Source organism: Lepidochelys olivacea, assembly GCF_965140295.1.
Source record: "Lepidochelys olivacea isolate rLepOli2 genome assembly, chromosome: 3".
NCBI lineage: Eukaryota > Metazoa > Chordata > Testudines > Cheloniidae > Lepidochelys > Lepidochelys olivacea.
The window spans coordinates 22,083,351-22,099,871 of NC_140413.1; the positions used below are offsets into that span (position 1 = coordinate 22,083,351).

General features: G+C 39.3%; 1 protein-coding gene across 5 annotated transcripts in view; it reads left to right on the forward strand.

Annotated features, from left to right (window-relative positions):
• The window catches only part of PUM2 (pumilio RNA binding family member 2), a 106,724-nt gene that overhangs the window by 7,935 nt on the left and 82,268 nt on the right, over positions 1–16,521 (forward strand). For 3 of the 5 annotated variants that reach the window (XM_084624740.1, XM_084624741.1, XM_084624742.1), the window contains exon 2: positions 3,912–4,296. The exons of the other annotated variants lie outside the window; for them this stretch is intronic. In XM_084624740.1, coding sequence (XP_084480866.1) covers positions 3,912–4,296 — 385 coding nt within the window. The remainder of the gene's footprint in view (positions 1–3,911; positions 4,297–16,521) is intronic. 5 annotated transcript variants of the gene reach the window in all.

The following is a 16,521-nucleotide window of genomic DNA, read 5'->3' on the forward strand; positions in this document are numbered from 1 at the left end:
TAGATCATCATATTAATATCACGTATTGTAGCATAGATATATTTTAATCAACATATATGATTTTTCCTTACAAATCGGAGTTGGTAGTCTGTTAAAAATTTTGACAATTTCATCAAATGTTTCCAAATACAGTCTGGCCTCAGTTTACACGGTGGTTACATTCTTGAAAAAACACCGTGCCAATAGAAATCCCTTTAAAAGATACCAAGGGTCCATGGGAAATAAGTGTTTTAGATTCCAGGCTCACAAGATGACCTCCCTAATTTATCCAATACAGGTTTTAAATTAAAAATTGATCGTGAAATTTAAACTTTCTACTATACTGATGTTAAGGATGAACTTGATATGATAATGCTGATGTTGTTGAAGTCAGAACTCCGAGGGCTCATCTGGGGAGGCCAGGGAGTGTGGAGCGGCAGCATAGCCAGGGCGGGACACATGGGTGGGTGGGCATGATTGGGGAGGGGAGGCAGGAAGGATGGGACCACCTCCCCTCACCCCCTCCAGCCAGCCTTGTGGGGACGATGGCCAGTGGCTGCATCGCTGCAGGCGTGCACCTGGGGAGCAGGGTGCGGGGGCTTGCCCCGCTCCGCCCGGCACTCCAGCCAGGGAGTGGGGTCAGGGTGTGGGGTCTTGCTCACTCCCTGGATAGAATGCTGGGTGGGTGGAGTGAGGTAAGCCCCTGTTCCACGACCCCACTCCCCAGCAAGAGTGCTGGATGGAATGGGGTAAGCCCCCGCACCCTGACCCTGATCCCCAGCAGGAGCGCTGGGTGGGCAGAACAGGGCTAGCCCACGCCCCGATCCTGTTCCTCGGCAGGAGCGCCGACTGAATGGAGTAAGCCCCCACTCCCCAGCAGGAGCGCTGGATGGAGCGGGGCGAGCCCTTGACCCTGCTCCCCTTCTGGAGCGCCAGGTGAGTGGAGCTAGGTGAGCTCCCAATCCCACTTCCCGGCAGGAGTGTCGGGTGGAGCGGCATAAATGCCTGTGCCCTGATTCCACTCCCCGGGTGTCCACTTGGGGTCGCAAGGCCCCTGGCCAGAGTGTCCATCACCCCCTGCACGGCCTTGTGGAGGGGGTGAGGGGAGGCAGCCTCCCCTCCCCCACCCCCATCATTGCCACACACCCAAATCTGGGCCCACCCAAGTGTCCCGTCCTGGCTACGCCACTGACCTGCGCATCTTGGTGATTGCGCCAGACCATGTAAAAGTGAATCCATACTATGTACAAAAATAAAGGGTCACAATTAATTGACTGGGCATAACTGAAATCATGCAAAAAAACCCACTGTGTAAATCAAGGCCCAACTGTACAGGCCTCGATTTTCATGGTATTTTTTTGCACAGTTTCAGTTATGCACGGTCAGTTAGTTGTAACCCCATTCCTTGTGCTTCCCCGCCCACCCAAGTGTCCCACCCTGGCTGCTCCACTGCTCCACACTCCCCATCCTCCTCAGATTTACCCTCAGAGTTCTGACTTCAACAACATCAGCATTATCATCATATCAAGTTCATCCTTAACATCAGTGAAGGTTAGTAGCAAGTTCAAATTTCATTAAAAAAAATTAATTTTAAAACCTCTATTGGATGAATTAGGGAGGACATCTTAAGAGCCTGGAACCTAAACCCTTATTTCCCATAGACCCTTGGTATCTTTTTAAGCGATTTCTTTTGGCACGGTGTTTTTTCAAGAACGTCAACCACTGTGTAAATTAAGGCCCAACTGTATATCTACAATTTGACCAGTTCTGGTAAAGTTAAATTACTTCTCACTTAGCCAGTGTAGAGAAGGCATTGGAGAAATGGATATATACAAATTACTGCACTGACCGGCCTTGTTTTTCCATTGTAAATCTCTCTTTGTGCTTACATATGTCATAAATCGTTGATTTTTTTTCTCTTTGTGTGTGGGGAGTGGGGAACAAGGGGATAAAGGTTGACAGAAAAAGTCTCAGTCCAGAAACTACTTTTTAAATGTGAGCATGCTCACCCAACATTGATATGAGCATAAATTTTTCAATTATAAGTGTACCAAACTAGTTTTTTTAATTTGGTTACTTAGTTCCTTTATTTATATATAAATCATATACAAAACTTTAAAGTGGACTAAAGCCTGCTAGTTTTTTAAAAGGAAAAAAAAGTGATGTTGAGGCTCAGAGAGGCTACTATGCACATGTATTTAGTTTCTTGGAGCCATATTATGCAAACGTTAAATTTTCACAGTATATATTTTAGCACAGAGCTGCTTGGAATGAATTTTGTGAATGTTCATTAAGAAAAATAAAACTTACACATTTTATTTCACATTCATAGTTTTTAGGCATATTATTCTTAATGCATGATTATATTTCCAGTAGAATATATATTGCAAAATTCTTTGTTCTGTAAATATTGCATTGGGGGGTTTGTCATATTGTTGAGTTTGAAGAAATCTCAGAATTCATAACATGTTTGTGAAATGCCATTTCAGTGAAGTAAACAGCTATTGTTGTAATAATAAAACTACATCTAAGTAGCATTTTTTCTTACAATGGCAATAAAACAATGCATATTCAGAGTTATAGCAAAAACCTCAATTCCACAGTATGGTATCTTTTTTTTGTTGGTGATGATGATTGTACATGGAGGAGGTGTTAACGCTGGGAATAAAATATGTGTATGCATAGAGGAATTAGAAGGGATCGTGATCTCTTTTTGTATACAATTCTACGCTTAAAAACTGGGTGAGGAGCTTTCTGCATATGATTTTTTCCATTCAGGTTTTATATTGTTCCTCTTAAGTGATTATGGAAGGTATGAAACTTACTGTAAAGCTTCCAGACTGTACTTTAAAATAAAAATAACTCTGACCATTTTTGCAGATGCCATAAATTATTACATTTTAGGATATTTTTGTCTTAGTTTGTGTACTGCTCCTGGTCTATGAATTTCACTGTAAGATTGACAATAAGCCTGATGAAATAGACAAAGTAGGAATCAAAAAGTCAAAAAAATGCATGATCACTTTGCCCCCATCAGATATTTTGGCAATAAAAACACAGGCGAGTCCATTCTTAGATGTTAGCAATAAAAACAGAGTTCAGTCTTAATCTGGTAGAATGGGCTCTCCTTTGTTTTTATTGCCAGAGTCCATTCTACCAGATTAAGAATGAACTCTGTTTTTGTTGCCAACATCTAAGAATGGACTTGCCTGTGTTTTTATTGCCAAAATCTCTGCGGGGGCAAAGTGATCATGCATTTTTTCGACTTTTTGATTGCTACTTTGTCCACTTCATCATGGGTATTTTCAGTCTTTCATCAATAAGCATGTGGTTGTCAGTTATACTTATTGCAAACCAAAAATAAAATTCTTCAAAAGGAAGTTGGCAGACTGACTAAAGATTTCAGGTTCAGATTAAAATTGTGGTCAGTGAAAGGCCAAAATATACTGCCAGTTTGGTCATAGGTGTTTTTAATATGAAATTTGATATTAAAATTACAACCAGAATAACACTGAACATTTTTCACTTGTGACATATCTGCATTGAGATTTAGGAGTTAGCCTTCCATACTATTTAGGTGAAAGTGTTTGTAGGCTATGAAAAACAAAGTTGGTAGCAGAAATTATAGGACCTAATATGAAGGAATGTACGTGTCAGTTGATATTATAAAAAACTAAATTCAAGATCTGAAATTATATTTTGATCAAGGATAGTTTGGCTCCATACTATGTATTGTCTCCGAAAACCCTGCCATCTTAGGTTGATAACAGTACTTTAAATTAATTAAATAGAAAAAGCTTAAGCCAACATCTTCAACAGAGAATACTGTTCTTATATAGTCTGGATTTTTTTGAAATCCTAATTATAAGAACTGCGTATTTAAAGACATTCATTGGAAAGCCTTTTATGTTATCAAGACTTTTTCTTTTTAGGTTTCTACGTGGAATGAGCATTCCATGTGTCCTCCTAGGCATGAATGAAGTGACCTGGCAGGAGACAAGAGGAATGATGCATGCGAACATTGGTCAGGAAGCCAGTGGGGTTGGAATAGGGGTTGCCCCAGCTGGAACAGTAGGTGGAAGAACAGCAGGGCCAGGGCCTGGAACTTCAGGGCCCAGTTCAGGTGGAAACAATCCTCACAACATCCCTACAGCTACAGTGTCAGGTGCTTCCAATGTCCAGGTACCCCTCAGTGGACGGTCTCAGGATGATGCCACAGTTGGATATTTCTTCCAGAGGCAGGCTGGTGAGCAGTTGAGTGGCTACTCCAGCAAACATCGCTGGCCCACAGGAGATAGCATTCATGTAGATCATTCGGTAGGTAGTTTATTTGTTTTTTTCATTCAAAAACTTCTTATGTTTTTTCTTAAATCCATATCTTTCAGAAAGATATATGTGGGTTAAGCTAGTCTTTCTGTATCAATTATAGCTTCAAAGCATATAGTTTTCCATAATGTAAACTATTCAGTTTTTTGTTTGAGCAATTAAATTAGGCTACATATAAGTTATAATTATTCTTTTGTAATACTTTAAGTGTTCATTAAAAAGTTGTTGGTTAAAGTAAATAAGCATTACTTTTCAAAATGTGTCTAGTTTTTTTCCAGAAACACAAGTATCACTTGTTAGATCTGAAATCAGATGATAGCCAACTGTTTTAGTGTGATAAAAGGCCAAATTATAATAGGCCTAATGAAAAGTAACATGGCTCTTGCACACAAGCTTACTTGTTACACTTGCAGGTAAAAACTTGTATCATCAACACTATAAACATGTAAGTAGTAGAACTAAGCAAGGGGTACCTGTTGTTTAAACTTAACAGTATACAATAGGTTACAACCTGATCTTTTTGTTTTAGATAATGAAATCTAATTACCCACAAAGCTTCAAATAGCAAACACCTAGCTCCAAATGTGTAACTGCTACAGCTTTCTAATTTCTCTCGTTTAACATTTACTCTTGAAATTCAGAAAACAAAACGTTCTTTCCTATGAATCTGAGTTCGGCAAGTTAAAAGGTTCACTGACAATTTCTTTATCTTCCCAAACCCCGGGGTTGTGGGATATGTTCCAAGAAAATTCAGTAAAATGTAGGAAAATGAATACAACAACTGAACTTTTAGGTTGGTAAAATTTCTTATCTTTGTTATTTTTCTCATCCATTTGCTTTTCGTCTTTACCTTAATTTCTCTGGTCATTTTATTTCTTGGTTTTGTTTTTATTCTCCCTCCCTTTTATTCTCCCTTCTTTCTCTTTCCTGTAATATTAATTGCAGAGCAAAACCTCTCTTGTCAGTACCTGGTTCTTTGTATTGTATAAAATATTTTATATATTACTAAAATATAAATCAAGCCCCTCACAATATTCTTCTTTCCCACTTGGGGCAAGTAATTATTTTGAATGTGTGATAACGTAATAGTCTTTTTTTTTTTTTTTCCCCCCTCATCATCTTTGGCTTCATGGTAAATGGTGGGCAATTAGATTGTGTGCCTAGGCCAATTGATTTTTATTACAGTTTTGCAAGGTGATAGTCTGTGTGTGTATTTATGTATTAAGCTATTCTTAGACAAGTAAGAATTGGCATATCTTCTCCCCCATCCGGAGAGCAGAGAGATCTGCAGCTCAGATTAGCTTTGTGTAATAAAACTATTTAGGTCCTTCAGCGTATTGCCACGCTTGTTCAGGAGAGAACGGTAAATGTAAACGTCCTATACCTAGTGTGTTTTAAAAAGAGCTCCAGAAAAAACTGGTTCTTGAAAATGTTTTGTTTTATAAATTACAAAGAGCCATAAAGGGGAAGTTTATTTTACTTTTGCTTATTCACCTTTAATTGCTGGGGAGCAGTAATACTTTTCTAACCTATATAAATGAGCAATATCTCCTTTGTGTTCTGCCATTTTCACTGCTTTCCTTCTTTGATGGTCTAGAAAAATAGGAAATTGCCATGAAAGAACAGATCAATAGACTTCCCTAGTGCTATTCTGTATGCTTTAATAGTTGCAGAGTGTTCTTTGTGGGCCACAGTGCACACAGAACAGTTGCTTTAGGGTGGGTATGTGAAGACAGGAATTACATTCATATTTACCATCTTGTAAAGAGCCAGTGCTCAGAGTGAGGTTCCAACAGACCTGGTACATCTAAAAGCTAAAATATGCAGACTTTGAAAGAATTTAATTACCATTCCTTTCTATATGCATAGGTTAGGAAAAATCAGCACATTTGGGTGAGAGATGAAAGGGGTGGATGTTTTGACATGTTTGCAAAGAGAGACTGCATAGAAATGATGTTAACAAAAATGACTCTGAAATCCAAAATGAGGAAATTAAAATCCCTAGATTCAGTATGGATTACTTAAGCATACTGTAGCTGAGTCATGGAAGGTATGAATATGCCTAAACAAAAAAGAAAGCAGGAAGGAAAGAAAATAAGCAGTATGGATAAAAACAGTAAGGTTCAAGTTGCAGAGAGTGGAAACCCGGCTCAAGTGAAGCCAGTAGAAAGGAGCACAGACTGTTACAGGTAAAATACAAAATGGAAACTAGGAAACTTGGGAGAAATTTTCATAGAACTGGAAGGGACCTCGAGAGGTCATCTAGTCCAAACCCCTGCACTCAAGGCAGGGCTAAATATTATCTAGACCATCCCTCACAGGTGTTTGTCCAACCTTCTCTTAAAAATCCCCAATGATGGAGATTCCACAACCTCCCTAGGCAATTTCAGTGCTTAACCACTCTGATAAGAAGTTTTTCCTAATGTCCAACGTAAACTGCCCTTGCTGCAATTTAAACCCATTGCTTCTCGTCCTATCTTCAGAGGTTAAGAAGAACGATTTTTCTCTCTCCTCCTTGTAACAACCTTTTATGTTCTTGTTATCATGTCCCCTCTTCTCCAGACTAGACAAACCCAATTTTTTCGGTCTTCCCTCATAGGTCATATTTTCTACACCTCCAATCATTTTTGTTGCTCTTCTCTGGATTTTCTCCAATTTGTCCACATCTTTCCTGAAATGTGGCATCCAGAACTAGACGCAGTACTCCAGTTGAGGCCTAATCAGTGTGGAGTAGAGCAGAAGAATTACTTCTCGTCTTGCTTACAATACTTTAATACATCCCAGAATGTTTACTTTTTTTGCAACAGCGTTACACTGTTGACTCATATTTAACTTGTGATCCACTATGACTCCCAGATCCCTTTCTGCAGTACTCCTTCCTAGGCAGTCATTTCCCATTTTATATATGTGTAACTGATTGCTCCTTCCTAAGTGGAGTACTTTGCATTTGTCCGTATTGAGTTTCATCCTGTTTACTTCAGACCATTTCTCCAGTTTGTCCAGATCATTTTGAATATTAATCCTATCCTCCAAAGCACTTGCAACCCCCCCCCCCCCGCTTGGTATTGTCCGCAAACTTTATAAGCGTACTCTCTACGCCAGGGATCTCAAACTCAAATCACCATGAGGGCCACATGGAGACTAGTATATTGGCCCGAGGGCCACATCACTGACACCTTTTCATACAAAGATACAAAAGCCCCCGGCCCCACTCCACCTCTTTCATGAGGCCCCGCCTCTTCTCCACCTCCTCCCCTGAGCACGCTGCACCCCCGCTCCTCCCCCCTGGAAAGTCCTACGTGCTGCCAAATGTTTGGTGGCAGGAAGCGCTGGGAGGTAGGTGGAGGAGCAGGGACGCAATGCGCTTAAGGGGACTGGAGGTGAGGGGAGCTGTGACGGGCCGCAGGAAATCTGTAAATTCATTGCCACGAGATATTGTTGAATCCTAGAGCATAGTATGATTCAAACAGAACATCCAGCATTATAATCTTTTAAAACATATATAGAGATATAAACCCTCATGCTTCAGTCCTTAATCCAGACCACTAACTGACAAAATTAGGAAGAAACTTCCCTTCTCTAATTCTAGAATTGCCCACCACAGGATTTTTTGCACTTTCCTCTGACATATTTATTATTAGTGGCCATTAAACAGGTTACTGGACTAGATGGACCACTGCTCTGATCTTGTATGGCAATGTCTCTTTTTCCCAACCATGAAAAAGACTGTAGAGCAAGAGAGGGTGGGTCCGCAGTCGGGGGAGGACACGTACCCTTTGGCATCATCCTGGTAAATTGGTGGTTACCATTAACTCGTATCAATTCTATCTGTGTTTAGTGGAGAATCCTCTAGGACCTGAGAAGTGAGTGACCAGCAGTAAGCCTATAACTGTCCCCTGCTTGAGCAATATTGCCATAGAGGCTAAGATGGGGTTTTGAGAGGAAAGTGACTGTGTGAAAGTTTAGAGACACATGGTCTTTTCAGAGGTCTCAAACGCCTCACAGATCTTAGACAAAGCAGACATTAGTGAATTTTGGTGGAAGAATGCCAAGGAAATACTGCAATTACAATAAAGACTACCAAAAGCCTCTTATACTTACAATAAATAGCAGTATTATAAACAAGAGAATGTAAATGATTACACAAAGCCTTAGTGAGGTGCCAGTTGGAGTAACCGGTCTCATTTTGGGCATCTTACTTCTATTAGAATTTACGAACTGTTGGAGAAGGTATAGAGAGCAACTACTACATAAATTTCTCAGAAGTAGGACACAGTCTTAGTTATGACAGGTTGAAGAGCTTATTTTGTGTACAAGATGGAGGAGATGTTGCTAGTGATCTATTGCAGTATGTACGTACTTCAGTAAGACTTTGTTTCAACTATACAAGTATGGGGAAACACTTGGGCATTATTAGATACTTAACTATTAGCAATAATAGAATCAGCAGTTTAGATTATATGTGTTGAAGCACTTCCTTAGACAAAAATATTTGGAATTCTTTACACCAAGAATAAATGGACAATTGTGATATCTTGGGTTTTAAATAATATTGCATTCTTAAATATGGATTTTTCTTGCTCAAACATGCTGTGCTAACACATTAGCCAAATTTGAGATTGGGAAAGAATTTTCCCGCACTGAACTGTACAGGAGTTTCACCTTCTTTTGGAGCATTGAGTTGGATTTAGCCATTTAGATCAGGTGAATATTTCCCACATAATCAGTTTTCTGTAGTTCCAGTGGGAGGAGAACTTTTTATAGTCATTTGTTCTTCCAATTGTATAGATGAGAATTTTAATAATTGATTTTTAATTACATTTTTTGTTAGGTTAATGATAGGTTTCATTACATTGAAAATATTTTTACTTCCCTTTTGCCTGGGTGGATTTGATTTAAATCAGTTTGATTTAAATCACTAGTCAGGAAGACTCGATTTAATCATGGATTCCTATATAAAAAGTGCATTCTTGTTGGTTGTTATAACCTTAATACATATTCTTCACAGCTCAGAGATAGATGTAGGTTTCATTTTTAGAAGGCACACACTATACATTTTTAAAGTGATTTTTTTGAAAACTTTTCAGATTAGATTTACAGCTATATCAGAAAATGAATGATTGTTTGGTTATTTCATTTACCAAAGCTAATTGAAGCATATGTTTCTGAAGTCATTGGGAGGTGAACTATCCCCAATTCAACAAGTTAATCATTAATATTTGGAGGATTTTCTTACCATTCTGTATTAGGAGGAGAACATCACCAGACAGACATTTAAATTGTTTTATTTAACTAAAACAACAACGTTATGTATTCTGGAATTTTTTCCTTCAATAGCAAACATAATATTTTAACAAAACAAGCATATGAAATTTTGAATTTAGTTAAACATTCAAGTTTTTTAAAATCTGGTTTGTTTTTTTTAAAATTGTTTAACTAAAATAGTTAAATGAATTTTAAAAAATTAAATAGACTGCTAGGTCAACATGAAAAACTTAAAATATTGGCTTCTGCAGCTACCTCAGTCGTCTTCACCTTCATTTTCCTGTTTGTTCATAATCTGGAAAAGAAAAACAAGCTTTCCTGCTTTTTCAGGTCCCAAACGATTTCTCAGTTTGGATTGAATTATTCCAAACGAAGAAAATATACTATCTACACCAGCAGAAGACGCTACTGCTGTTAAAAGTGAGATTATAACTTCAACAGTCTCTGAATCCAAGTGCTTAAGTAACTTCCATGAGTTTACTGGTGTGACTTTCTTTAAAACATCATCAGCAAACATATATTTCTTGAATGGTTCACCCTTAGCTCTGAAGATTATTATAGTTGGCATTATGGAGGGATGATTGCTGGATGTCCATGTCATAGCCAACTCCTCTTCTTCAGCAGTTAAGGTTTGACTCTGGTACCGAGTATTGAGAATATTTGCAAGAAAGTGAGCTGGAGAGGGTGCTTGTCCCATTCGTTTTTTTAATGCTTGTAATTTAACTCTGCATATTTCTCTTTTTAAGACCTCACTCAGTTCCTTCCAAAGTTCAACAGCGTCAGCAATAAAATAGCTATGTCCCTGCATTTTGTTCAAGGCTATAGAAATAAGCTTCAGGATACTCCGCATGAGTTCAACATTTCTTGTAAGCCCAATGTTGAGAATTTTGGCTGTGACAGTGCCATTTATTTTTTCACAATTTTGTTAACAAACTGTCATCAGATTAGGCCAGTTCTTGGTATAGTTCAAAACAGTCCACTCTGAGTTCCATCTCATGTCTTGTGGGAGAGTTAGCTTGGTTCCTCCCACTTTTTTCAGAGCAGCTGCTGCAAAGTGGTTGTTATGGAAGTATTTTCAACAACATTAGCCTTTATTTTTGGAACACTGAAGTCTTTGGATAGGAGGTGTATCAAATGAGCATGGCAGTTGTATGTTATTAGGTTGGGATTCTCTTCGCTCTCTTCTAAATTTCTTCTCATCTTGGATACATTTGCAGCATTGTCTGTGACCAAGCTGCGTACTAGACATTTGAATTTTTTTTCACAGTTTGTTATAGGTTTTACTGCTACTTCTTGTAAGTATCCTGCTGTGTGTGCATTTCCTGATGTATCAGTTGTTTCTGTAAGGAAGACATTCCCTTCTTCTGTTGTCACACAAGCACATACAACAGGATCATTGTGGACATTGCTCCACCCATTAAGACTCAGGTTAACAATTTTAGACCTTTTGCATGCTGCTCAATTTCTCTTTCATACACTTTATCCAGTAATTTGCCTGTGACATCTGCTCTGTTAGGTGACTGTGTCCTGGTCTTAATGACTGAACCATGTTAATGAAGTGTGGGTTCTCAATCGTAGAAAGAAGTTTGTTGTATAAACAAACCGAGCAATTTTTTCATCGGTTACCTCTTTTTATAATCTGCTGGTGGTTCTCACAAACTTGTCTATGGTTGTTTCTGGATGATGATGATTTTTTTTTTCTTTTTGCAATAGGTGATATACTTTGGCTACTTGACATACACGATGTGATTGAAACACTATCATTGGCAGATAACTGAAACTATAGAAAATGATGGTGATCTTGAAGGTGGATAGTCTTCAGAATCCTGTATGTTGAGGGTGGATTCTCCTAAACAAAATAAGTCAATGCAGTTATTTAATTATTATTACCATACTGCTCATTTAGGATTACTCATTGCATTCACAGACACTCAGTACTACTTTAAAGGTGAAATTGTAAAAAGAAGAGCTGCCTATTTCAGCTATTTATTTTTTTATCACAACTGCATCTAAAATAATAGTACCATAGAGTAACAACTATATTTTTTGCTCAAACATGAGAATTCAAGACTAGTCCAGAAGGAAGACAGGCAGTCCTTAAGAAAGAAGTATGAAATACAGAAGTTTATCAACCTGAAGATCCTGCATGTTCAGACATGTTCCTTTCATCATCTTCAACGCAGCTTCCTCCTGAGAAGGAACATGTCTCATGTTGTTGTTTCATTCGGGCAACCAGGCCTTGGATTTCTTTGTTGCACTGTTTGCAATTTGCACGCATGCCTGTCTTACCCACAGGTAGAGGAACTTCATTAAAATATTCCCAAACTGGGTCTCTTTTATGGTCTGCTGCCAATATAGGTTTTCCCTTTTAGCGAGAGAATGGTATTGTAGATCTCAAATCAATGAAGGCTATACGGAAAGACCTCAAGACTTCTGGAATATACTGCTCAAACAGTTTCACTTTTGTTTCTACTGCCTGTCCCTCCCCTCTCACATTTATCTCCAGACTTCTTCTCCTTGTCCAGATCTATTCTATTTCACCCCCAACGATCTTCTATTCATTGAACTTTCTGAAACTTTTTGAGAACTGCAAAACTATGCATCTCTGATGGTATCTTCTAGATTAAGCATTAAGCACTGTCCCATTGGGTAGATAGAAAGATTAACCTAAATAATCTATACAGAAGCCCCAGGAACCCCATAAGATTGGGTCCCTAATCCATGAACTATTGGAACTCATTTACAAAACTTTTCTTAAACATTACATGAATATTGTCTCATCGTATAGAATTAGAATGTATAATCCCAATCCATGATGAGATATCTTTGAGCTATAATGTGTCTTAATTAAAACTATCTTTAGATAGGTTTTTTCCTCAAAAAGCATTTTATCAAAAAAATCCTATTTTAAATTTAAAAATCCAATTTTTTTTAAGTCATTGATTTTTATCCACCCTGATTTTCTTCATGACCTATCCCTGCTCTAATTATCTTTTTAATATCAGGAAGGTCTTGATTCCTGTCTTTTCTCTGCCATTGATTCTAGCCTTTGTTGCCAATTTGTTAAATTTGCAGACTGTCATCTTGGTCATTTCTCACATGTCATCCCTCATGCCTGGGAGGAGTTACACGCACACCTCTGTAAAGCCACCTCACTGTCCTTAAAACTGTCCTGGGCCATGTTGCTTACAAAAACGTTTGTCAGGTGTGCTTTGACCAGTGCTTTTCATGCTGACTACTAGTCTAATTGTTTTCTTGTGCTTCCTGACCTGTTTGTTGTGTTCAGTGGTTGTCTCATCTCAGACTTAGACTGTAGGCTCTTTGGGACAGGAACCATCTCTTTATGTGCTTACGTAGTGCCTAATAATTTTCAGTCACTGTTACAATGATAAAGTATGAAAATATACTAATCAAGAATCTGGAACACTCAGCTGTGTCATATGGAAGAACTAGATTTAATTTTCTGGACTAAATTTAGTCTGGCACAGTTCCCATAAAAAACAATGGAGAAAGGGGGCCCTGAAATTTGGCCATGAAGGGTTCTAGAGAGCCTTGGTGAGCGTGGGTTGCAGAAGACTGAAGAAAGTTGAGGCCAGATTGAAAAGTATTGAAGAGAGGAATGCAAAGCAATGGTTGTAAATAGCAGTGATCATAGAGATGACGGGAAGGAGGAAGATGAAGCATAATTGGAAAGACAAATGGGATTGAGGAATTAAATGATTTTTTTTAGACTAATGGATAATTTTATATCTAAAATGCTAATCAGAAATTAAATTAATTGTTTTAGAATCATAGAATATCAGGGTTGGAAGGGACCTCAGGAGGTCATCTAGTCCAACCCCCTGCTCAAAGCAGGACCAATCCCCAATTAAATCATCCCAGTCAGGGCTTTGTCAAGCCTGACCTTAAAAACCTCTAAGGAAGGAGATTCTACCACCACCCTAGGTAACGCATTCCAGTGTTTCACCACCCTCCTAGTGAAAAAAGTTTTTCCTAATATCCAACCTAAACCTCCCCCACTGCAACTTGACACCATTACTCCTTGTCCTGTCCTCTTCTACCACTGAGAATAGTCTAGAACCATCCTCTCTGGAACCACCTGTCAGGTAGTTGAAAGCAGCTATCAAATCCCCCCTCATTCTTCTCTTCTGCAGACTAAACAATCCCAGTTCCCTCAGCCTCTCCTCATAAGTCATGTGTTCCAGACCCCTAATCATTTTTGTTGCCCTTCGCTGGACTCTCTGCAATTTATCCACATCCTTCTTGTAGTGTGGGGTCCAAAACTGGACACAGTACTCCAGATGAGGCCTCACCAATGTCGAATAGAGGGGAACGATCACGTCCCTCGATCTGCTCGCTATGCCCCTGCATATACATCCCAAAATGCCATTGGCCGCCTTGGCAACAAGGGCACACTGCTGACTCATATCCAGCTTCTCGTCCACTGTCACCCCTAGGTCCTTTTCTGCAGAACTGCTGCCTAGCCATTCGGTCCCTAGTCTGTAGCTGTGCATTGGGTTCTTCCGTCCTAAGTGCAGGACCCTGCACTTATCCTTATTGAACCTCATCAGATTTCTTTTGGCCCAATCCTCCAATTTGTCTAGGTCCCTCTGTATCCTATCCCTGCCCTCCAGCGTATCTACCACTCCTCCTAGTTTAGTATCATCCGCAAATTTGCTGAGGGTGCAATCCACACCATCCTCCAGTTCATTTATGAAGATATTGAAAAAGACCGGCCCCAGGACCGACCCCTGGGGCACTCCACTTGACACCGGCTGCCAACTAGACATGGAGCCATTGATCACTACCCATTGAGCCCGACGATCTACACAGCTTTCTATCCACCTTATAGTCCATTCATCCAGCCTATACTTCTTTAACTTGCTGGCAAGATTACTGTGGGAGACCGTGTCAAAAGCTTTGCTAAAGTCAAGAAACAATACATCCACTGCTTTCCCTTCATCCACAGAACCAGTAATCTCATCATAGAAGGCAATTGGATTAGTCAGGCATGACCTTCCCTTGGTGAATCCATGCTGACTGTTCCTGGTCACTTTCCTCTCATGTAGGTGCTTCAGGATTGATTCTTTGAGGACCTGCTCCATGATTTTTCCGGGGACTGAGGTGAGGCTGACTGGCCTGTAGATCCCAGGATCCTCCTTCTTCCCTTTTTTAAAGATTGGCACTATATTAGCCTTTTTCCAGTCATCTGGGACTTCCCCCGTTTGCCATAAGTTTTCAAAGATACTGGCCATCTCTTAGGGTCATCTCTTTAATCTAAAAATTTTAAGTTATCTAAAATGATACATTTTTTGGTTGTTTTTGTATAGGCAAATGTTCTCTTTAATGCAGAGCTATTGCACTCTGACCCAGTTCTATAATTTATTCATGTTGACTAGTACCTTTACTAATTTTCTTATTGAATCCAGGGTGCCTCAATGTAAAAGTTGCAGAATTTGACCTGGAGCCTTCCATTCTACAATTGTATTATTTGTTAATACTAATAATACATGACTTTTTTTCCTACAGATGAACTTTAATTTTTTATTTGAATTCTAAGATACCTATTTATTTTCAACAACTTGTTTATCACCAGTAAAGTTTTCACTGTTTAGTCTAGAAGTCATAATTTCATCCACTTTCTTTGAAGAACTCTGCAGTAAGGGACTAATGTCCAAGGCCACGCTGTGTTTTCCTGTTTTGGTAGCCAAAACTTATTGAAGTTTTAAAAAAAAAAAAAAAAAGTCTGTTTTCTTTTGCAGCTGCCTATTCAGACATTGTAAGAATCCTATTTCTACTATCTTCCAGATTACTTTAAACACGTATGTTGTCCAAAAAGTATGTACTTTGAGGATAAAATAAATTGGTAATAGTAATTCCTTTTAAACATTGTCTACACCTTTGCCATAGATAAAAGTAGAAAACCCACACCCTCCAGTATACCATTGAACATTTTTTTCCAAATAAGATAGTAAGGAATGCTGACTAAAGAGTGCTGCAGTTAAAAGCTCTCTGGTTCTACTCAAGCTTTTCTTTAGATGGTAAAAACTTGAAGAACCAAAGGTAAAACTTGAATTTTGAAATATATGCCGGTATATTTTTGAGAAATTTTTCACTTGCTCACTGGCATCTTGACTTCCATCATATAAAAGTAAAGTTTGGTCCAATAACATGCCTCTTTTGAATATGTAACTATTTAGTGGTATGCTGTGCTTCCATTCTTGAGAGAGGAGTCTAGAAATTGTGAATTCCCACATAACGTGCTGGGTCAGATGAAGAAATATTTTCAGTCACTGCTTGGAGAGGGCTATGATTCAGCAGCTCCTGCAAAGAGCTGTACTTACTGGCCAAAAGTGTCTGACAAGGTTCACTACAGGTGTTCTGATGTGGCTTATTAGGGGACCTAAACTTGTAAAGCCTTGGTTAAGAACTGCCTAATAAGAAAAGTAGTAGCCCCATAGTTTGGTGTTAATCTCCCTAGTTCTTGATAGCCATATAATTTAAAAGCTGTTGGCAGAGATTATGATTTGGAGTCTTTGCTCCATTCTGCATCAGAATAATAGAATGGAGGCCATAGAGATGTGGTAAAATGTCTGAGAGAAGTAAGGAGTGGTTGGTGTTATGTCAATAGGCTCCCATCTTGATTTGGGGGTCTAGGCAGTGGTGAGCTGGAACTGGTTTGCACTGGTTCACGTGAACCAGTTGCTAAATTTTGAAGCCGGTTGTGAAAGAGGTGGGCAAACTCCTGCCTGCGGACCACATCCGACCCACGGGAACGTCCTGTCCGGCCAGCCTGAGCTGTCGGCTGGGTAAGCTCCCCTGATAATCCCTTTTTAATTTTTACTCACCCGGCGGCTCTTTGGCAGCAGTTTGGCGGCGGGCGCTTCACTCGCTCTGGGTCTTCGGCGGCACTTCGGCAGTGGATCCTTCAGTGCCATCGAAGACCCGGAC